Source organism: Petaurus breviceps, unplaced genomic scaffold (assembly GCF_028583685.1).
Source record: "Petaurus breviceps papuanus isolate PSGF00001 unplaced genomic scaffold, PetGlider_PUasm1.0 90845, whole genome shotgun sequence".
Lineage (NCBI taxonomy): Eukaryota > Metazoa > Chordata > Mammalia > Diprotodontia > Petauridae > Petaurus > Petaurus breviceps.
In genome coordinates, this window is record NW_027187359.1 from 5,609,561 (window position 1) to 5,634,066 (window position 24,506).

The window sequence follows — 24,506 nt, forward strand, 5'->3', positions numbered from 1 at the left end:
ATAAGGTGAATAGTTTAAATATTATCATATCCATTATCAAGCTAAGGAGACTAAGGCTCAAAGGCTTAGTGACTGGACTAGGGTAACATTGCTGGTATTAGGACTTGCACCCTTTAAACCAGGATGCTTTTCATACTACAGAGGAGTCAGACATGTAAAAGGCACAAGAAGACAAGAGCAAGGCTCCCTCTCTGGGGAGGTGATCAGCAGCAGAAAGGAAGCATGGCATACTGGATAAATAGACATCACTGATACTTTCTAGCTGGTATGACCACAGGCAAGTCACTTAATTTCTCTGAATTTCAGTTTCTTCAAGTGAGGAATGGGAATAATCACACATATTATCTACCTTACAAGATTGTTATAAAATAGCATATAAAGCTCCTTGCCAACCTGAAAATGCCAGTTTGTGTCAGTTTTGTTGCTGGTGTATTCTTTTCATTACTACAGCCCCTAGGTGCAAGGAACTAAGGAAAAATACACATACCTTTTGGTGGGAGTGGGAACTCCAGAGGACATATGACTAACCACTGTATCATTCATGTTGGTCATGGGGCGAGGAGGGCTGAAAAAAAGATATTTAGTCTCTATGAATCGCTACTCATATGATTTGACAAACATATGAAAGAAAACAACAGACAAAAAAAAAAACGAGCCTCTGTCAGATGTGAGAAGGCTTTGGGATCCAAGCAGATAGGGCACATCACAATCTTAAGCATAAGCAACTTAAATGTAAGCCATATCCTCTTTCAGGGGCCCCACAACCTTTGTTGCAACGATTATGCAAATAACTTTAAATATCTTATCAGAAAGATGTCACTGAATGTTGTTTCTGCAGTTTGAGGAGGTCCTTGATGTGTACCTGCACTTAACCACCATGTGGGGGCAGTGTGCCACACATGCCATAGGCTGGCTCTTACACTAAAATACCCAAAGGTGGTTCTCCATTTGCATTCATCACTCCACATAGATTTGTAAGCACAATTTTCCACTTTTCATTATATGAAAATAGATAACATTAATAAATCAATTGATCTTACAACTTTAAAGAAACACTAAATCCAAAGATGATACCTCAGATCAGGTTCTTGATGGTTTTTTTAGTAGGAAGATACTTTTTTTAACATAAAATTTTTTTCTTGATAGCAACATGACAGTAGTTATTAAGTAATAAAGGAAATATATGACTATCAAAAACTACCATGAATTTAGCAATTCTATTAAAATAATCTATGTTTTATTAAACTTAACTATCAACATCAATCACTGCACACTTATTAAATGCCTACTATGTGCCAGGCCTTGTGCTAAGCACTGGGGATACAAGAAGAGGCAAAAGACAGTTCCCACCCTCAAGGAGCTTACAATCTAGCAGAGACAACATGGAAACAAACATATCCAAAGCAAGTCATATACAGGATAAATAGGAAGTAATTAACAGAAGGTACCAGAATTAAGAGGAGAAGGGGAAGGCTTCCAGTAAAAGAGATTTCAGTTGGGAATTAAAAGAAGGTCAGTAATCAAAGCAGAGGAGAAAGTGGTTGTGATGTGGGAGACAGCTAAGGAAAACGCCTAGAATCAAGAGATTGAGCGTCTTGTTGATGGAACAGCCAAGACGCCAGTGTAACTGGATTGAACAGTATGTGTTGGGGAAGAAGGAGTAAGAAGACTGGAAAGGTAGGAGAGGAGGCTACGTCATAAAGAGCTGTGAATGCCAAAGAGAATATTTTGGCTTTGATCCTGGAGGCAACAGGGAGCCACTGGAGTTTATTGAGTGGGCTGGGGTGGGGTGTGTGACATGTTCAGACTTGAGTTTTAAGCAAATGACTTCAGTGGCAGAATGGAGGATGGATTGGAATATAGAGACGCTCCAGCCAGGAAGGCAGACCTACCAGCAAGCTTTTTTAATACAGTCCAGGAGTGAGGTGATGAGAGCCTGTACCAGAGTAGTGGCAGTCACAAGAGAGAAAGGAGTGTATTTAAGAGATGTTGCAAAGGTGAAATCAACAGATTAGATATGGGGTACTAGAGATAGTGAAAAATCCAGGACAACTCCTAGGTTAAAAGCCTGAGGGACTGGAAGGATGGTGTTGCGATGAGGTGGGGAAGGTTTCACTGGGTCAAAGGGGATGCACAGTTTAATAGGTTTTTGGGCATAGCTCCAAACTGCTTTCTAGAATGACTGGATGAATTCAAAGCTCCACCAACAGTGTATTATCATGCCTGTCTTCCTACATCCCCTTCAGCATTTATCATTTTTGTTTTTCTGTCAACTTTGCCAATCTGGTGGGGATGAGGTAGTACCTGAGAACTTTTTCTAAAAACTGTATTTCTCTAATTATTGATAGAGAATAGGCTTTTCCCTATGGCTATTGATACCTTGAATTTCTTTCATTCCAGGTGACTCTTGAAGGAAATCATGAGGCTGAGGTGAGGGAGAGCATTTCAGGAGTAAGGAACATATAATAAAAAGACAGGGTATTGGGAAATGGAGTTTTATGTGTAAGAAACAGCAAGTTTATACTAAGCCTAGTATAGATGTATGTTAGAGTGTGTGGAAGGGAGAACCACCTAGAAAGATAAGAAAGGGTCAGGTTATAAAGGACTTTAAAAAACAAATAGCAGATTTTGTATTTTATCCTAGAGGTAATAGGGGAGTCACTGTAGTTTACTGAGTGGGGGAGAAGCACAATCAGATAGGTGCTTTTAGAACTTTGGCAGCTGAGTGAAAGATGAACTGCAATTCCAAAAGACTTTAGACAGGGAGAAAGCTTTCTTCCATCATACAAAATAACACGATAAAGAAGTCCTAAAATTCATGTCATTCACAAATGACATGAAGAAAATAATTAAAGAAAACATGCCATAAGCTAAATCTTGCTCTCCCCTCCAAAAGCTGAAAAACAAAGCCCAACATTATGGATATATCTACCTGCCACCCACAGACCATACACTATTCTCAAGGCTGCTGGAAATTGGGGACACTTAGCTTTTAAGGTTAACCCCTTCTTTGTTTCCAATGGAGTTCTCCACTCCTAGGCCCAAAGCACTACTCCAGCCTCTTGCCCCTGTTGCCACAGTCTGTATCAGCTGGCAGGGCAAAATAGTGCTGGGCCTTCTGATGGGAAGGCATTGGCAGTAAGCATAGATTATTATGAGGACTAGAGAGAAAACTGCCTCTCAGGTAAATATATTGAGAGGTTCTGTTTGAAGGCAGAATACCAATTGAGCCAATAATGTCTACAAGGCATTGCAGTCTATCAGCTCAAGTAGCATGTAAATGTTTTCAGTTTTGAAAGAAATGGCTGATAAATGAATTATAACATTTGATTTATAACTGTTTGGATCATAAATGAAAGAAAGGTGAAATTTTTTAGCTTTACATCATGTTAAAGATAGGTAACTGCTTTTGAGGCATTAGCAGTCATTGAATAGGAAGGACAGGTGATGAAGAGATAAAGTTGAAGAAAGAGAAAGCTGAGCATAGCAGAGACAAAAAGGTATAGAAAATGAGAAAAGAGTTAAGAAGCTGCTTAGAAAGAGAGAGCTAGAAGATATGCTGAGTGGACAAAAGGCATTCCTTTGCTGAGAACTAACTGCCTAGGAAAAAAGTAAGAATGCCGTCTAGTGCCTCTTACACCCAGAGAAAGGCAGAGTCTCAAGGGTTTATCTGTATCGTCATCTCTGGTTTTTCAGAAAAGGGGAAGGGAAGATAGGCTTTGCATCTACTTAGTTATGAAAAGAGATTTGGCTTTGCTAACAATTGACTAGATAAGACACAATCCCCCATTTGAAGAGGGTAAGTGACCCCATCAATAGCTATAACTTGAGAAAGAGAAACTCCTCAGAGCCCCAGAGCAGAACTGAGCAATTTGACAGTTCTTAAGATTAAGTAATGGTTTGCATTGAAAGAGTGTAACACTTTTCCAGCACCCTGCCAAGTACAACTATGCACTAAAAGAATCCATCACTAATTCAGCAGCCTGAGATTAGCAAAGGTGATCTACTCTGAAGGAGAGCTATGAACACTGAGGGGGAAAAGATAAGAGATGTGATTTTGCCTAGTAGGTAGGTATGGTACAGAATGGTTCTAAAATTCTATCCAGAGGTGTGAGTTGTCCTATGCTAATTTTCTGTATATATATCTCCCCACTCTCCTCCACTATTTATTTCTAAGGGAGTCCATTTCACTTTGGGATGATTCTAATTGTTAGGAAGAAGACTCTCAAATCTACATATCCAGCCCTTATCTCTACTCTGACATCACCATTTTTTAGTTTCACATCATGTAAAAGATAGGTAACTGCTTTTGAGGCATTAGAAGCCATTGAATAGGAAGGGTAGGAAATAAAAAGATAAAGGTAGAAGAAAGAGAAAATTGAGCATAGAAGTAGTCAGAAACAAAAGGTACAGAAAGTGAGAAAAGAGGCAAGAAATTCCTTAGAAAACTACTTTATTGGACACTTCAAATTAAATGTTCCACAGGCATCACAAATTCAAAATATCCAAAACAGAAACTGTTGAGCAGAAGGGAAAATAGTATGTTCTAACTTTCCTCTTTCTTCCAAGGAGACCATACTGCTACCTCCTGAGGATACTAAATCCATTTATACCAAGTCGTCTCAGTCAATCAGTCAATAAAACATTTATTAAGCACCTATTAAGTATGAGACACTGTGCCACTCTTCTTCACATTGTACAAGTCAGGTTGGGGTGTAGGATGTGTTCAGGAAATACTTGTACCTCTGGTGCGAGGGCTGCTTTTCATCTTCAGTGTCCACCTGATCCACCTAACTCTCACCTGTGGCTGCAAGAAGCTGTAGCATGCACAGTAGCCACACCCCAGCGAACCATTTTGACAGATGGGCTAACCAGGTCGAGGGTAACTGAGGAATCCCAAACTCATTAGTGAGTTGGGAAGGGTGTCTATCCCAAGCATATGAAGACTTCCCCTGGTGGAGTGGGTAGATGAGAACAATTTGTTCCAACAGCCATGAAGGCAGCTAAAGCAGGCACTGTGGAGGGCTTAGAGGCTAGTTAGACATCAAAGACAGCAAGGTCATCCATCCACTCATCTCCAGATATCACCAGTCATCTTGACTTTGTCCTGTGATGACTATGGAAAAGAGAGTGAGAACAACTTCATGAAACTCTGCCTCACTTAAATCCAATTTACACATGCATCAAAAGACACCACCCACACCATTTTACCATTTTTACCTATCTCAAAGTCCTGTGGTGACAGGGAAGTGACAAAGCTCTGTTTTATGGAGAATTCACACAAGGCAAATGCTCATGTGGTGGTCAGGAAAAGTGATATAAGGTCACTCTCAAGGTCTCTCTTAATAACTTTGGAATTGATTGTGTGATGTGGGAGACACTGGCACAGGACCACCCAGCATGGCATGCCCTTATTAGAGAAGGTGCTGTGCTCTATAAGCAAAGCAGGATCAAAGTAGCTCAAAAGAAATGTAAGATGTGCACATTTAGAGAATCCACCCTAAATGTTCACATGGACTATTTGTGCCCAACCTGTAGTAGAGCATTCCAAGCTCATATTGGTCTGATCAGACACACTGTCACTTGCCTCTCACACAGTGATGTCATTTTGGTCCTCTGAGAACAAAGGACAACAACCAACAAGTCAGATCAATTCTACCTCCACAGCATCTCTCACATCTGTCTTTTTCTCTTGATTCACATGATCATCATTCTAGTCATGGTTCTCATCAACAATAGTTGACATAATAGTCTCCTAATTCATCTCCCTGCCTCAGTTTTCTCTCTTTTCTAAACTATCTTCCACCAGCTGCCAAAGTGATATTCTCAAAGCACAGGTCTGCCATGTCACTCTCCTGCTCATAAACTCCAGTGATCACTTCTAGGATCAAATATAAACTCCTCTGTTTGGCATTTAAAGCCCATTAAACATGTTTCCAAACTATTCTTTCAGTCACATCCTGCATTACTCCATTTTATAGTTCAGTCAAGGCAGTTAAGTAGCTCCATGTTAGCCTGAAGTCAGGAAGACTCATCTTCCTGAGTTCAAATCTGGCCTTAGACCCTTACTAGCTGTGTGATCCTGGGCAGGTCACTTAACCCTATTTGCCTCAGTTTCCTCATCTATAAAATGAGCTGGAGAAAGAAATAGTAAACCACTCCTGTATCTGTCAAGAAAACCCCAAATGGGGTCAAGAAGAGTCAGGCAGGACTGAAATGACTCAACAACAAACAGTTCAGCCAACATAGCTGATTGGTGCTCCTCTACAGACATTCCATCTCCTTTTTTTGCTGTTTCTGCCCATCTTACCTATCCATCCTAGGTCATGAATGAACCTCCTTTTCACCTCAGCTTTTTAGACATTCTAGTTTCCGTTAAAGTTCAGTTCAAATGTCACCTTCTACAGGAAGCCTTTCCTGGTCGCTTCCCCTCTCCCTATCTGATAGCAATTCCTCCACCAAAACTGCTTTGTATTTATTTTTAATTTATTCTGTCTCTACCTTTACGTATATACATTATCTCTCCCAACAGAATATAAACATCTTGAGGGCAGAGACTGCTTCTTTTTGTCTTTAGTACCTAAGACAGTGCCTTGTACATTTTAAGTGCCTAATAAATGCTGTTGATTGCTCTGACTGGCCTCAAATTTAAATTTCCTTCTCTGTAACTTCCACTCATTGCTCCTAGTTCTGCTTTCTGCAGCCAAAAAGAACAAAAAGAACCCCTGCCTCGAGGCCTCCCCCATTCTAGTTGTCTCCTTTGAAGACTCCTTAGCTTATCAATGTTCTTCCAAAACTGGCATCCCAAAGGAAGACATTCCTCCACATCTGGTAAGACCACAGTTGAGAGCAAGGGTACAATCCCCTACCTCCCCCACTTTCCACCCCACCCCCAAGCTATATTTCTCTTAATGGAGCCCAAACTTACATTAGCTTCTTTGATTGCTTTATCTCACTCATGACACATACTGAGCTTACAATCTACTAAGACTCCCAGACATTTTTCAGACAAAATGCTATATAAGCATGCTTTGCCTATCTTGTAAAGTTAATTTTCTGAACCAGAGTATGTGAATTTGAATACTATACTCACTATGCTTTTATCCAAGACACTGATAAAATATTAAATAACATATAAGCAGGCAGAGGTCTCTAGGGCACTCTTTGGACAATCCTTTCAAAATGACATGGAATCTATTTTTTTTTCAAATCAATCAATAAACATTAATTACATCACTACTTTCTGGTAGGTATTGTACTAAGTGCTGGAGATACAAAGCCAAAAGTAGAACAGCCTATATTTTCAAGAACCTTATATTCTAATCAGGGAAACAACATGTACATATATAAGTACAAGATATTTAAGGAAATACAAGGTAATCTTGACTGTATATCCAATTACTAAAAATGAAAGCTAATATTTCCATTCTATTTTGAAGGTAAATAGTATTTTGTATCCCCATGATACCTTAATACAGGTGTTTAATCAATATTTGAATGAATGAGACCTAGTTTTCTAGTCAACTTCCTTGCCTCTAAGTACAGATACTCTATAGTAAATGCCACAGCCAAATCTTTTTCTATGCACATTTAACATGATACCATCCCCTTCTTTATGAAGGGATGGAGAAAACAAGCATTTAATAAGCTGCTACTATGTGCCAAACACTCTGCAAAAAATTTTACAAATATTACCTCATGTGAAACTCATAATAACCCTGGGAGGTGGGTATTGTTATGATTTATTTTACACCTGAGGAAACTTAGGCAGAAGGAGTTTGTGATTTGCTCAGGGTAACATAGTAGGTGTCTGAGGTCAGATTTGAATCTGACTCTTCCTAACTTCAGGTCTGGGGCTCTTTCCACTGCATCTTCTAGCCACCTAGAGTTTGTGGACTCAGGGAGCAGGAACACTGGTCACAGTTCAAGGGCAGAGAAGGGTGCTCACAGACAAGACCACAGGTCAGGAGAGTGTTGACCATACCTTTCCTTAGATCACATTACCCTTGAAGAGTTGAAAACTTATTGACTCCCAGAACTAACTCTGAAAAGAACAGCATAAAAAAACCCCTGAAACTTGGGGCAGTGCCCCCTCCACCCATTCCTGGAACAACTCAAAAAGGATTTTAAAAATCAAGTAAGAAAGACAGAGGGAAAACTGGGAAAAGAAAGGAGAGTAACACAAGAAAATGATGAAAAAAGAGTCAACAGCTTGGTAAGGGATGCACACACACATGCAAAAATCCTCAAGAAAATAATGCCTTAAAAATCACCAAAAAATCCACTTCAGAGAAGGACTTAAGCAGAACTGACCAAATGGGAAAAAAAGTGCAAAAATTTACTGAAAAGAAAAAACTCCTTAAGAAGTAGAACTGGTCAAATTAAAAAGGAAATACAAAAGTTTAATGAAGAAAATAATTCCTTAAAAAGTTAGAATTGGACAAGTAGAAGCAGATGACTCCATAAGACAGCAAGAAATAGTCAAACAAAATGAAAAAAAATGAAAATATATATTAAATACCTCATTGGAAAAAAAAACTGACCTAAAAATAGATCTAGGAGATTTAATTTAAGAATTATTTGATTGCCTGAAAGTCATAATCAAAAAAGAGCCTAGAGAGCATCTTTCAAGAAATTATCAAGGAAAACTGCCCTGATATCCTAGAACCAGAGAGTAAAATAGGAATTAAAAGACTCCAAGGATCACCTCCTAAAAGAGATCTCAAAACAAAAGCTCCCAAGAATATTATAGCCAAATTCTAGAGCTCTGAGATCAAGGAGAAAATATTGCAAGCAGCCAGAAAGAAATAATTCAAATATCATGGAGCCACAGTCAGGATAACACAAGATTTAGTAGCTTCTACATTAAAGGATCAGAAAGCTTGGAATTTAAGAGATCAGAGGAGCTAGGATTACAACCAAGAATCACCTAAACAGCAAAACAGTATACTCCTTCAGGTAAAAAAAAATGAATAATTAATGAAATAGAAGACTTTCAAATATTCCTGATGAAAAGACCAGAGCAGAATAGAAAATTTGACTTTCAAGTACAAGGCTCAAGAGAAGCATAAAAAGGTAAACAGTCAAGAGAAATCAAAAGGGATTGAATAAAATTAAAATGTTTACATTCCTACATGGGAAGATGATATTTATACCTCCTAAGAATTTTGTCATTGTTAGGGCAGTTAGGAGTGTACATGGGCAAAGTGCACTAGTGTGGGATGATTATGATGCAATGATATAAAAAAATAAAATGAAGGGGTGAGAAAAAGGGATGCACTGGGAGAAGGGGGTAGAGAGAGATAGAATAGAGAAAAATATCTCCCATAAAAGAGGTGAGAGAGCTTTTACAGTAGAAGGAAGATAGGGGAGGTGGCAGACAACACTTGAATCATACTCTCACTTAAATTGGCTCAAAGATGGAATAGAGGGAATATACACATTCAATAGAAATCTATCTTACACTACAGGGATGTAGGAGGGGAAGGTGATGAGAGAATGGGGAGATAATAGAAGGGAAGATTGGGGAGAATGGCAGTCAAAAACAAAACACCTGTTTGGAGGAGTTATAGGTGCTGTTGTTTGTCCTTTATTCTCAAAGAGGACCATGACATCAGGAAGGGGATGCCATGATATGCAAGTGAATTGGATTTAAGTGAGGCAGGACTATGCAAAATCACCAGTATCATTTTCTCCCCTGGAGTCATCTGGGTCCAGGGTAAGATACATATCAGAACAGGAGATGACCACAATGCAGTGAGAAACCTTGGCCTTTTTAAGGTAACAACTTTCCCAGGTCTCAGTTTGTCTGAGGCAATACCCATTAAGTAATTAAAGCTAGGTAAGAAATGAGGCAAAGAATGGCCTCTTTTACCTAGTTTAAAAAAATCAATCTGGAAGTGGAAGACCATTAGGTTTTCTAGACAAAAAAGAAACAATTCTATTTATACTCACCCTAAATCATCAGGGTCCAATCAATGACAGCCAGAAAATTTGAATTTAAGGTGTGTTCCTCAGGAAAGAAATCTAGCCCTTAAACCCTAAGATACCTTTGTAGTTTTCAGTGATCAAAATTTACATTCCTTTGGACAGACCACCTACAAGTAAGGGTATCACCTATATGGACAGAGGGAGAGAATGAGAGAGAAGGAAGGAAGAAAAGGAGGGAGAGAGGGAAAGAGAGAAGGAAGGACAGACAGGTGAAAGAAAAGAAAAAGGATAAACAAGGGAAAGCTATGGAGATGGGAAATACACAGTAAACATAACTGAAAATTTTTATTTTTTATTATTTTTGATAATTATAGTTTATTTTTTCATTTTTCAAATGCTTTATTAACTTCTGATTTACATCCTTAATTTCTGCCAAATTTTGAGTTACAAATTTTCTCCCCATTTTTCCCCTACCCACCACCCCAGAAGAGCAATACTACAGGATATCCCTTCCTCCAATCTGCTCTCTCCCATATATTCTCCCATACCCCCTTAGACTTTTCCAGTAGGGCATTGTGGATCTCTATGCCCCAGAGCCTGTATATCTTCTTTCCAAATTACATGTAAGATAGTATTAATAATAGTATATATGTATATATAATTTTAAACATTTGATTTTAAAACTTTGAATTCCAGATTCATTCCCTTGCTCCCTTGTCACTCACCCTTACTGGGAAGATAAGTAGTTCAGTGTAGATTGTACATGTGTAGCTAATGCAAAACATTAACATAGTAGATATATTGTAAAAAAAAACTGACTATATTTCCCTCCCTCCTATCCCACCACCCACTTGTTCTATTCTCTACTTTGATCCCGTCCCTTTTCAAAAGTGAGTAGTTCCAACTTCCCTCCCCCTCTTCAGCCTGCTCTCCCTTCCATCATTCCCCCTCTCATCCCCTTCCCCCTACTCTCCTGTAGGGGGAGATACCCTATTTAGTGTGTATTTCATTCCCTCCCTGAGCCAAATTCAGTGAGACTAAGGTTGACCCATTCCCTTTTGCCTTCCTATTCTTCCCCTCCATTGTAATCCTTTATCCTTGCCTCTTCTTTATGAGATAGTTTACCCCATTCTGTATCTCTCCATCTCCTCTCATTATATTCCTCTCTCACCTTTTAATTTCCCCTTTAAGTATCATCCCTTCCTATTAAATTGGTCCTGTGCCCTCTATCTATGTATACCTGTAAGCATATATACACACATTCACACATGTATTCATGCCTGTATACTCTCCGATATAGACATATATATATATATACATATATATGTGTGTGTGTGTATATATATATATATATATACACACATATTTATATTCCCTTCAACTATTTTCATACTGAGAAAAGTTTCATCAGTTACAATTATCGTTTTTCCATGTAGGAATGTTAATAGTTCAACTTTGATCAGTGGCTTATGATTTCTTTTCCCTGTTTACCTTCTCCAGCTTCTCTTGCTTCTTGTATCTGGATGTCAAATTTTCTATTCAACTCTGGTTTTTTCATTAAGAATGCTTGAAAGTCCTCTATTCCAATGAATGACCATATTTCCCCCTGAAAGATGATACTCAGTTTTGCTGGGTAGGTGATTCTTGCTTTTAATCCCAACTCCTCTGCCCTCCAGAATATCATATTCCAGGCCCTTTGATCCCTCAGTGTAGAAGCTGCCAGATCCTGGGTTATCCTGATTGTGTTTCCACAATATTCAAATTGTTTCTTCCTGGCTGCTTGTAATATTCTCTCCTTGATCTGGGAATTCCTGAACCAGGCTATAGTATTCCTAGGAGTTTTCTTTTTGTGATCTTTTTTCAGGGGGTGATCAGTATATTCTTTCAACCTCTATTTTGTCTTCTGGTTCTAAAACATCAGGGCAATATTCCTTGAGAATTTCTTGGAGGATGATTTCTAGGTTCTTTCCCTGATCATGGCTTTCAGGTAGTCCAATAACTTTTAAATTATCTCTCCTGGATCTATTTTCCAGGTCAGTGGTTTTTCCCATGAGATATTTCACATTGCCTTCTATTCTTTCATTTGTTTGTATCTGTTTAACATCATCTTGATTTCTCTTAAAGTCACTAGCTTCCCTTTATTACAATCTAAATCTGAGGGAATGATTCTCCTTATTGAGCTTTTGAGATTCTTTTTCCATCTGGCAAATTTGGCTTTTCAAGGCATTCCTCTCCTCATTGCCTTTTTGAGCCTCTTTTGCTAATTGAGTCAGTCTGTTTTTTCAGGTGTGATTTTCCTCAGTCAGGCTGTTGACTCTCATTTTGTAATTTTCTTGCATTGTTCTCATTTCTCTTCCCAATTTTTCCTCCACTTCTCTTATCTGCTTCTTAAGGTCCTCTATGGCCTGTAACCAGCTTGTATTTTCCTTTGAAGCTTCTGGTGCAGGAATTCTGATTTTGCTGTCTTCCTCCTGTTCCATGCTTTGAAACCTTTTTGTCCCCAAAATCGGAGTCTAATGTTGGAATCTCCTGTCTGTTTTGCTTCCTTTGTCTGTTCATGTCACCACTCAGTCACTTGACCCCTAGGCTTTTTGCCACAGTAGGACTCTGCTACCAGACAGGGGAGCTTTTGTCCCAAACACTGGGGTTTTCTCAACTGCTGGAGGTATTAGTTGGGTGCCCTCTCTGAGGTCTTCACACACTCTGGCAAGCTGGTCTTGCACTCCAGAACCTCCACCCTAGACCGCAATCCAGATCCAAGCAGGTTAAAGCAAGAGCAATTACACCTCAGACTGTTTGCTTGGTCCCCCTACACTCTGCAGGCCAGGAGCTGAAGCTGCCACATGGTGCTGGCTGTGCCAGGCATCTCAGCAGCTTCTTGCCCTGGGGGCAAAAGCTGATGCACTCCCACCTACTGGGTCCCAAAGTCCAGACTGCACTGACCTCTCACTTTGTCCTTGGTATCTATGTGTTGATGACTCTGGAAACGGCCACAGCTGCTGGTGATCTGGAGTCCCTCCCGCCAGCAGCTGGTCAGGCCTGCCCTGGGGCTAAAACCTCGGCTCTTGAGTAGCTGGGCTCGGCTCCCAGAGCACTGCACTGGCCGCTTGCTGCCGGCCTCCCCAGCTGTCCTAAGTGGAAGGTTAGCTTCTCTGTGTCATTTTGTGGGTTCTGCAGCTCCAAAGTTTGTTTAGGGGCCCCTTTTACATGAATTGGGGAAGGTGGAATATAGTTTATTTTTAATAATATATTCCAATTACATGTAAAGACAATTTTAAATTGATTTTTTAAAATTTTGAGTTCTAAATTCTCTCCCTCCCTCCTGTCCTGCCCCCCAAAAGTAAATATTTGGATATAGTATACATGTGCAATCATGTAAAGCATATTTCCACATTAGTTACTTGTGAAGGAAAATAGACAAAAACAAAAACGAAAACAGAAAGTAAAATATAATAAAAAAAAAATCAGAGTCCATCAGTTCTTTCTTTGAACATGGATAGTATTTTTCATTGTAAGTTCTTTGGAATTGTCTTGGATCATTGTATTGCTGAGAAGAGCTAAGTCATTCACAGTTGATTATGGTAAAATATCACTGTTACTGCATACAATGTTCTCTTGGTTCTGCTCACATCACTCTGCATCAGTTTATGTAAGTCTTTCCAGGTTTTTCTGAAATTATCCTGCTTGTCATTTCTTAAAGCCCAATAATATTCCATTACAATCATATACCACAACTTGTTCAGCCATTCCCCAATCACTCAGTTCTCTACATATTTTAGAAACAAGACCTTTATCAGAGATACTTGCTGTAAATTCCACCCCCAGATTTTTGCTTTCCTTTTAATCTAGGTTGCATTGGTTTTGTTTGTGCAAACCCTTTTTAATTTAATGTAATTAAAGTTATCTATTTTATATCTCATAATGCTCTCTATCTCTTGCTTGGCCATAAATTCTTCCCTTCTCCATAGATCTGACAAGTAAACTAGTTCTTGCTTTCCTAATTTGTTGGTGGTATCACCCTAAATCATGCTGACTTCATCTTGATATATGGTATAAGATGCTGGTCTATGAAAAATATTTTATTACAAGTTTCTCTGATAAAGGTCAAATTTCTCAAATATATAGAGAATGAAATCAAATTTAAAAGAATGCAAGTCATTCCCCAATTGATAAATTGTCAAAGGATATGAACACCCAGTTTTCAGAAGAAGAAATCAAAGCTTTCTATAGGCATGTGAAAAAATGCTCTGAATCACTCTTAATAAAGAAAACACAAATTGGAACAATTCTAAGGTACCACCTCACACCTATCAGATTGGCTAATATGACAGAAAAAAATGATAAATGTTGGAAGAGATGTGGGAAAATTGGGACAGTAATGCACTATCAGTGGAGTTGTGAACTGATCTGACCATTCTAGAGAGCAATTTGGAACTTTGCCCAAAGGGCAATGACATTGTGGATACCCTTTGACCCAGCAATACCACTACTAGGTCTATATCCTAAAAAGATTTTTTTAAAGAAGGAAAAGGACCTATATGTACAAAAACCATTTATAGGGACTCTTCTTATAGTGGCAATGAATTGGAAATTGAGGGGATGCCCATCAATTGCAGAATGACTGAACAAGTTGTGGTATATGATTGTGATGGAATACTATTATGTTATCAGAAATGATGAGCAAGATGCTTTCAGAAAAATCTGGAAAGACTCATATGAACTGACGCAGAGTGAATTGAGCAGAACCAGGAGAAGAGGGTACACAGTAAAGGCAATATTGCACCATGATTAATTGTAAATGACTTAGCTCTTCTCAGAAAAATCCAAGACAATTCTGAAAGACTTAAGATGAAAATGTTATCCACCTTCAGAAAAAGAACTGATGGAGTCCAAATGCAGATCAAAGCATACTTTTAAAAATTACTTTATTTTTCTTGTTTTGTTTCCTTTTTTTGTGTGTGTTTTATTTCATAACATGACCAATATGGAAATATGTTTTGAATCACTGAGCATGAATAATCCATGTCAAATTGCTCACTTTCTCAAGGAGAGGGAAGGCAGGGAGGAAAGGAGGGAGAAATTTGACACTTAAAATTTTTAAAATTTCATCACTACAGAAGCTTATCAGTTTCATGTAATCGAAGGTATCTATTTTATCTTTTGTAATTGCTTTTATCTCATTTGGTTAAGAATACAGCTTCTACCAATAGCTGTTAAATGTATGTGATTTGCTTCTCTTCAATTTTCATAAAGTCCTAGCTTTAATATTAAAGTTGCATACCTATTTGAAATATATTAGGGAATGTGGTGTAAGGTGTTGTTCTAAGCTTAATTCCAGCCAAACTGCCTTTCTATTTTCCTAACAGTTTTTTATCACACAATTTTGTGTTTTCTACTTTATCAAACATTAGCTCATGGGGTGGCCAGGTAGCACAGCGAGTAAGAGCACCGGCTCCAGTGTGGGGATGACCTAGAGATCGAATCCCGGGCTCAGATACTCAGCACCACACCCAGAAATAACTGGCCGTGTAATCTTGAGCAAGTTACTTAACCCCGATTACTTAAAAAAAAAAAAAACATTAGAATATTGAGCTACATTATTTAGGCTTCTTCTCTGTCTAGTCTCTTCCACTGACCTATTTTTATAACCAATACTAGATGGTTTTGATGACTGCTGCTTTATCATATAGTTTGAGGTCTGGATGTGCTATTTCCCCTCTTCTTCTACTTCTATTCATTAATTCCCTTGATATTCTAGATTTTTTGTTTTCTAAATAAATTTTGTTACTATTTTATCAAGTTCTATAAAGTAACCCCTTGAATGACAATTTTACCTAACTAATCTATGTAAGTCAATGACATCGCAATTAAATTACTAAAAAATTATCTTACTAAGTTAGAAAAAAATAATAACAAAGTTCATATTGGAAGAAAAAAAGTTAAGGGACTTCAAAGAAACCAGAGGAAAAAGATGTAAAGAAAGCAGATTCAGTAGTATCAGACTTTAAACTATATCATAAGGGAGAGCACTGTTGAAATATAAAATGGATAATTTCAATTATTTTAAATTTTCTTATATAAATAAAACCTATGCAGCCATGACTAAGAGGAATGCTGAAAATTGATATATTGCACAGACAGTCTCTCAGATGAGAACATGATTGGGTTTTAATATTGTTGTGGTGGAGGAAATGAGCTGGTTGATTTAGAAAAACATAGGAAGACAGAAGAAGCTATCCACCTTTAGAGAAACAGATAACAAGTGGAAATAAGCATAGTATGATCTTGTGTGTGTATGAGTATATATGTGTATGTTAATAAATATCTATCTTTATGTCTATCTACATCCAAACTTAATTATATCCTTCTTTAGGGTAAGAGTGGAGAGGGGGAGGGGAAAAATAAAATTAAAAGTGCACAGCAGACAACAAAAGAGAACCTACAAGGAAGCAAGGAAAAAGCTAGGCAGCTTTGAAAACAATATGTAGCATTTAGTATATAGGTTTTCTTGAAATGGAAATGTATTGCTTTATATTAAATTTTCTCATGTTCTGCTGTGTACATAGCAGTGTTTTATTTTTCTTTTTTCATTTTGTATTTAAGTTTAAAATAAATAATAAAATTTACAAACAAAAAAAGTATCCCCTTGGCAACTTAATTGGTATAGCATTAAAATAGTAAATTAACTTTGGCAGTTTGTCATTTTAATTATATTGTCAAAGCCTAGCCATGAGCACTGGATATTCCTCCAGCTCTTAAAGCTATTCTTTACTTCTTTATGGAACACTTTGTAATTGAATCTAAATGAATCTTTTGTGTGCTTTGGCAGGTCAATCCCCAAATATTTTATGCACTTTGCCATTTTTTTTTGAAATAGGATTTCCCTTCCTACTATGGCTCCTTGGGTTTTGTTGTTATTATATAGAAATGTTGTGATTTTTGCCCACTTGCAGTCTGTGAGGTAAAACCCCAGAGTGGTTTTAATTTGTATTTCTCTTACTATTAATAATTTGGAAACTTCTTTTATGTAGACATTTTGAAATTCTTTAGAGAACTGTTTGTTTATAACTAGTAATTTTGCTAAAGTCGTTAATTGTCTCAATAAGTATCATCAGTACCTTTATAATTAGAATTTCTTTCTTTGTCTTACTACTATTGATAGCATTTCTAGAACTATATCAAATAATAGTGAGGAGAGTGGACATTCTTGTTTTGCTTTTGTATTTATTGGGAAAGGTTCTATTTTATCTCCATTGCATATGATACTTGCTTTTGGTTTTAGACAGATGCTTTTTATAATATTTTTAAAAGGTCCCTCTATGCCTACATCTTCTAAGGTTTTTCATATTAAAGTGATGTACTTTGTCAAAGGTTTTTTCTGAATCTACTAAAATGATCATATGGTTTCAGATGTTTTAGTTTTTAACGCAATTATTTATACTTATTTTTTTCTTAATGTCAAACCATCCTTGCATCCCTGGTATAAGTCCCTCTTAGTCATAATGAACTATTTCTTGGATAATTTTCTGTAGTTTGTTTAACATGATTTTGTTTAAAAATTCGAAGTCAATGTTCACTAATGATATTGGCCTATAGTTTTCTTTTTGTGTTTCATCTTTCCCTGGGTTAGGTATTAGGACTATATGTGTCTCATAAAAGGATTCTGGTAGGGTGCTTTCTTTCTTAGTTTTTGAAAAAAATTTGTGATGTACTGGTACTATTCTTTAAAAGTTTCATAGAATTTTCCTGTGAATCCATCAGGACCAAGAGGTTTTTTCCCCTTTTGGTAGCTCCTTTATAGCTAAACCTATTTCCTTTTCTGTATTATTTTAGATTTCTATCTGGTATTCTCATACTTTGGTTATTTTCTATTTTTGAAGGTATTTCTCTACTTTTGTGTTCTCAAATTTGTTAGCATATAACTGTGTATAATATTTTCTAATTACTCTTTTTATTTCTTCGGGTTTTCTTGTGATTTCATTTTGGTGCAACTCACCATCATCAATCCAAGTTTTCTATTCTGCTCTTTATTTTTGTGGTTGACCATAAATTTTGCATTCATAATTCTTATTTTCCTTTGAATCACACAGGAATGGTGTGTTGTGGTTCCATAATCTCTTCACATTCCACAGTGTCCATTGTCTCATTAAGTATTGGATTATCTTTTTGTTTTATAGCATTTATTCATAAATGCATGAACTCTTATACTAGATCCTGAGAGCATATTTCCTTCTGTTGTTAATGTTTTCCCTGTTAATTTATTTGTTGATGTTCAAGGTCTTTGAGTTTTCTTCTTCTTGAGATCTTTGGTAACTCCAATCTTGCCCCCTACCCCTTGATTTTCCCTTATTCATTTTCTGACTCTGTCCCTTAAGGTGGTTTCCTTGTGGGCTGGATCTCAAATTGTCTCATACTCCTCCTACACTGAGCAATTCATGGTTCACCAGCCTAAGTCTCTGCCCCAAGTGATTTCTGAATGATCAGAAATGACTCCAGTTGGATGCTGTGTTCTCCCTCTCAAGTTTAGTGGAGTGCTGCACAGCACCCTACCCACCCACACCCACACAGAGCATTCTGTCCTGCTCCTTCTGTTCCTCAGTCCTCCGGCCCAACACTAGCAGTTTAGAGACCCACTTCACTGATGCTATGGGGCTCTCCATCACAGCACACAGTTCAGAGCTTTGCACTGCTGGTGATACAGGGTTATTTGCCCCAGTACCAGCAGTTCAGAACTTTGCCACACTAGTGCTATGGGGTTGTCCATCCCACATTTGCTGAGTAAATGAACAGAGGGGTGAGTTCAGGGTCAGTGAGCATCAGTTCATATGTTTTTTTGTTTGTTTTATCTTGTTTTGGACTCCACCTGTCCTAGTCTACAGAGACAGCTAAAGTTGCTTCATCCTTGACTAATTGTTTCTGTTCTAGAGAGATTTGAGAGTTTGTGGGGATCAGAGAAAATTGTCTAGTCTTCCATCTTGTTGCTCATATGAGCAACTAGCTGCCTCTTTGGGTTTTATACAGGTCTCTCCCAATGTTCTACAATCCAGGCCAAAGATAAACAACCTTTGTTTCAAAGCTGTTGATAAAATATCTCCAAATAATTAATTTCCTTTGTCTCCTACTTCATACCTATCCCCTCTACTATTCTCTAGGAAATCTATTCTGTTTTATTCATTTATCCTATTCTTAGTAAAATTTTTCTACTATACTCTATACCCATAATTTCCTCCACAAATTAGTTCTCCTTTCTTACATTCAAGTAGCATCTGAAGTGCTATGTTCTCCATTAAGTTTTTACAAATATAGAAAATTGCCATCAATTCTATCCTACTAAAAATGTCTTCATCAACTATACCATATGGCTAACACTATCTCCACAGAACCTTACCTGATTTTACTGTTATATAGTAATTTAATATTTTCAAAATGCTTTCAAATAAATTATTTCATATGATCTTCCAGCCATCCTCCTAAGTTAAACAGAAAAGATATCATCTTCATTTTGTAGATAAGAAAAAGAATTAGGCTAAATTATTTGCCTAATGTCAAAACACATGTAAGTGGCAGATCTGAGTAAGCCCTCTGCTTCTTCCACAACAGTATTTTAGTTTAATTTACAATCTCATCAATGCACATGACCAGTCATCATTCACCTGAAATTATGTATTCCCACTTCTCTATGTTATTACATTTATTTACATGTAAAAAATCTACTATAACAAGTACCATTTTAGGGGCGGTCAGGTAGCACAGCAAGTAAGAGCACCGGCTCCAGTGTTGAGAAGACCTGGAGATCGAATCGCAGGCTCAGACACTTAGCACCCACCCAGAAACACCTGGCCGTGTAACCTTGAGCAAGTTACTTAACCCCAATTGCTTAGGGGCGGCCAGGTGGCTCAGCGAGTAAGAGTACCGGCTCCAGTGTTGGGACGACCTGGAGATCGAATCCCGGGCTCAGACACTCAGCACCACACCCAGAAATAACTGGCTATGTAACCTTGAGCAAGTTACTTAACCCCGATTGCTAAAAAAAAAAAAAAAAAAAAGTACCATTTTAACTCAACAACCTATGTGACATATTAACAAAAGTCTCAAAACTCTTGACCAATTATTTCAAGATAAGTTAAATAACCAAAATTCTAGTATAATAAAATTATTTTCATAATTATTTCAGTTCATTGTAATAGAATTTATTTACTTATTTTTTTTCTTTTTGGAGGGGGAAAAGCTGGGAATTTGGGGTTAAGTGACTTGCCCAAGGTCACACAGCTAATAAGTTTTAAGTGTTTGAGACTGGATTTGAACTCAGGTCCTCCTGACTCCAGGGCTGTGCTCTATTCACTGCACCACCTAGCCGCCCCCATTGTAATAGAATTTAACATGTATTTTGTGAACTACAATAATTCTTGTCCATTCCTCAGTTGCTTAAACTTTTGCTGATAGACTACCACCTCAATGAAGGAGATCTTAAGGGATTACATTTCTTTTCATTAATTTCACTTTCTCCTATGTAATAAAAATGGTCCAATGTTCTTAATTCATCACTTTCAACATACTAATAAAAAAAGGCCATGAGCACATAACATTCCTTACCTGAATTCAAACTAAATGATACTGGAATCAATCAGCACACCTTTATTAAATACCTTCCTGGGTTCTGGCCCATGAGGTTAGCTAGGTTCTAGATATACAAATGTAAGAATGAAACCATTTCTATCCTAACAAAGCTTTATTTCTAACTTACTTCTTATATTTATACAGAGAGTTAGCTTTCTTAATTTCCATAACTTCCCAAATTTCCACCAAGAGAATAATTGTTCTTCATCCAAATTTTACACTGATTTAGGAATGGTAAAAAGTCCTGGCTGACAACTCCATTACTCAAAGTTTCTCAATTTTAAGAACAAGCATTGAATTGCTGACTTCAACAAAGAAGCACTATACTAATGTGTGCCCCTTCCTTTTACCCTGAACTAGAGGTGATTTGCTCTTGAAGAAAAAGAGATCCAAATGTCAGTCTTCAGAATACTGTCTTGTCTAGATCCCTCCAGAGGTGATTATCCTAGATTCGAGATATTTGTAGATTAAAGTTGTATTTATTCTTTTCATGGTCACTTACTTTATCTTTCATTTACCAACCTATAATTCTTTCTTTACACAGGACTAGAAAAATCACCATAACCAGGAAAGAAAACCAGCTTATCTATCCAAGTAAGCTGCAGAGAAAATGTAGGATTTGATTTGTCCCTTAATGCTGCTAGGCTGGAGCTCTGTTGGAGTTCAGGGAAAGGATTCCAGAAATCTGGACCTCTACAGCAGTGCTTTGCCTCAGAGAGCAGATCTGCCAAATGTAGGTCCTTTTTATCCTCCTTGACAGTGTCATATTTTACTCTTTATTTATCCCTATAAAATAAAATGACCGCCTCAACATAAAGTCAAGTTGTATAGAACCTTCTGTCATGTGAAAGAAGAAACTACCTTTTAAAAAATTACAAGCTTTAAAAAATTTATAGCCAAATGATTTTACAGATTAAGTATTATATGTTTAAAATAGAACCTTGGACTTCCAAGGAAAGGTTGTTTTGTTTCTTACCACAGGAAGCCGAAAGGAAAAAAAAAATCTGAAAACCAACTTAAAATATAAATTGCCTTGTAATATTTTAAAAAAAATTAAACAGGGCTAATACAACACTTGTTTTAGATTTCACATCCCTGACAGCTCTAAATACATCAACATTATAACATATGGATATCCTTCCTGAATTGAGGTTTAACACATATGCATGCTATATACTTATTCCCAAATAGTACTTTTACAATGAAGCAGTATTTCTGAGTCAGAGATAGGGATGAATCTCAGCCCTCTCCAGTCAGATTCCAGGAAGGGGTAAACCGCATAATGAGGTAGGAATTAGCATAAGAATTCCAGTGAACTATCTGATGCCATGTGTCAATTCAGAATCACTGCAATGAAAAACCAGTCAAAGGTTCTCTAAATTGGTAATCAGACCAAAGGAAACTAGCCACTTTTTCCTTAAAAACCTTTCTATTAATCCCTCTTCATTCTTCCTTCTTTTCATCCTCCATTAAGGAGTTAGAGAACAAGTTGTCACCACTCCACACAGACTTGGCTCATAGCATTTTTAGGAAGATGATAAGAAAGGACTGTGACTCAAATGCTTCAACAAGTTACTGCAAAAAGGTCAAGAAAATAGCTCAAACAATACCCCTTCATGATCTATTACTGTAATCTACCTACAGTACTAGAAACAAATATGCCTTCAGAGAGGACAGACATACTTTCAGGATGTTAACCATATAGGAATACATAAAATGGGTTGCCACTTTTACATCAACTCCCAGAGAAGTTACAGGGGGTTGTGGCATCCTGCCAAGAATACAGAATCTCCATAAACCCAGCAGCAAAACATAAATGCAAGCAAAAGACATCAAACCTTGGTGCTCTGTAGCAAATGTCTCTTCTTTCTCTACGGAACTGGCATCTTAATGCACTACACTGCTGGTGTCTCTAAGGAAACAGAACAATCACATGACGAAGGATCTCTTCCACAAGGTAGTTTACCCCACTGAGCATACTGAGGGAAGAGTAGGTACAAGAGAACTATTCATTAGGCAAGCACACGTCTGTACTTCGTCAGCAAGTCCAGAAGGTAATCAAATTCAGCCAATGACAGAAAGTCACATGCAGCACAGAGTAGGTACCACTATAGAGACGCTTAAAAATTAAACCCACCCACACATATACACTGGAATACAAGCCTGCCTGCAAAAATCTTGTTACCAGCAAGCCAGTTAGCAATGCAGCTCTGAAGGAGATTTTTAGAAGAACCCCTTATCACCACCATAAAGACTCTACCTGACACTGTGCACAGACTGTTTCTAATTTTAAATTGCTGCTAGCAAGAAGGTAGCAGGAAGGGTTTATCTATCTGCTAAGCAGCATGAGAGACTTCAGGGATGGGTAAGGACACTATTAAGGGGAAATCACTTGCACTTCTTTGCAGAGTCGAATAGCAAGCATTAAAGCAGTAGCAAAAGGAAATCAGAGCACATTCCCATCTACTTGCACCTAAAGCAAGGGGCTCTCATAGAAAACAAATTCTATAGGAGATGGTAGCTGAGAGTACCATTTTTGAGAAGGCTTTCAGGGTCATTTTGAAAGAAGAGTCCAAGATCCAGCAGGGTAAACCTTAGACTGCTGAGAAGAAAAAGGGTCTCAGGGAAATAGGGTATCCACATGGTGAGAAGAAAAGGACTTCAGAGGGGAATCACCTTCCAGCCAATGCCACAGTGTCCTCTTGTCATGTGGGTATTCCTCCAAGGTAAGAGACAATTCTAGGTCAGACTATGGCAGGTGATGGTAATGGGAGATGAAGTTATTTCATATACAGATAGCTGAGCTTGTATAACTGTGAGAGTCAGATGACAGAAAGAGAGAAATGTCATGAAGTATGCAGAAAGGCATTTTTAAGGAGAAGAGAAATACTGTTGATAGCTGGAAGCTGGAGCATATGGAAGAACAACAAGGTATATTTATCTTGTTGACTGATAAATTAGGTAGAAACTTTGTTAAAGTCAGACTGCGTTAGACACTCCATTTGTCTGAAGTCAGGCCTAACCTCAGACTGAGTCTGGTGCTTTCTCCTCAGATAACCTATTCTTCTTATCATGAGATGTGAAACCTGCCTTGGGCCCTTGTTCACTGAGCTTCTTCACTCCCTAGACAAATGGAGAAGCAGTGTGGTGGTAAAATCTAGCAGTGCTCCTTAAATTGTCAAGACCCCCCCAAAATTTGGCAACTGTAAAAGGTTTCTGAATGCTCAACAACCAAAAATTAATTAAAAATCAAAAGCAATGAACCTCAGCTGTTTCTGGCAGTACTTGCCCATATTTCACTGCAGCCTTGGTTCTGAACACACAGCATGTGCACTTTGCACGGTGTATGCCCTCAGGCCGTGCAACATCAACTACGGCAGCTGAAGAAGGAAAAGGGGTCTTGAATGGAAAACGTTTAAGAAGCCCTGATCTAGAGAAGCAATGTTGAGTAAGGACACACTGGGTTGAAGTCTTTCTTGTGACACCAAGCTGTGTGACCTGGGCAAATGACTTAACTTCTTATTCACTGTCCCAGACAACTCTGCGTAGACTATAGGTTAACAAAACATTTTCTAATGTGTATTAGTAGAGTTTCCATATAGTTTCCCACACTGTTGAAATCACAGGTCAAGACTTGTATACCTGACCCTTTGACCCAGTTTTTGCTTCCTTCATGAACAGAGACTTTATCACTGTGGACTTTTTCTGCATTGCCTGGGCTCTCAGTCAGCCACAGAAGACTCTTAGCTCTGGCCTCTGCCCTCACACCAGTGGGTAACAGCACATAAAGCATTTTGGGTCAAAGACCTTTCATATCCAGCTAGTTGTGAGTGGTATTAAAAGGTCTCAGGTTTTGAATTATCCTTGGTGAAACAATTTCATTCTTCTTCTACCACTGAAACCCAGTGCTCACACACTAATAATCAATCTATAGCTAGTACTCTGATCCATTCAGCTTT

At 37.9% G+C, this 24,506-nt stretch overlaps 1 protein-coding gene and 1 long non-coding RNA gene across 12 annotated transcripts in view; one reads left to right on the forward strand and one right to left on the reverse strand.

Annotated features, from left to right (window-relative positions):
* The window catches only part of LOC138149102 (uncharacterized), a 258,992-nt gene that overhangs the window by 206,157 nt on the left and 28,329 nt on the right, over positions 1-24,506 (forward strand). The gene's annotated exons all lie outside the window — the stretch shown is intronic.
* Positions 1-24,506, reverse strand: part of DTNB (dystrobrevin beta) — a 375,244-nt gene that overhangs the window by 174,730 nt on the left and 176,008 nt on the right. For all 11 annotated transcript variants that reach the window (XM_069071996.1, XM_069072001.1, XM_069071997.1 and 8 more), the window contains one exon: positions 488-565. In XM_069071996.1, coding sequence (XP_068928097.1) covers positions 488-565 — 78 coding nt within the window. The remainder of the gene's footprint in view (positions 1-487; positions 566-24,506) is intronic.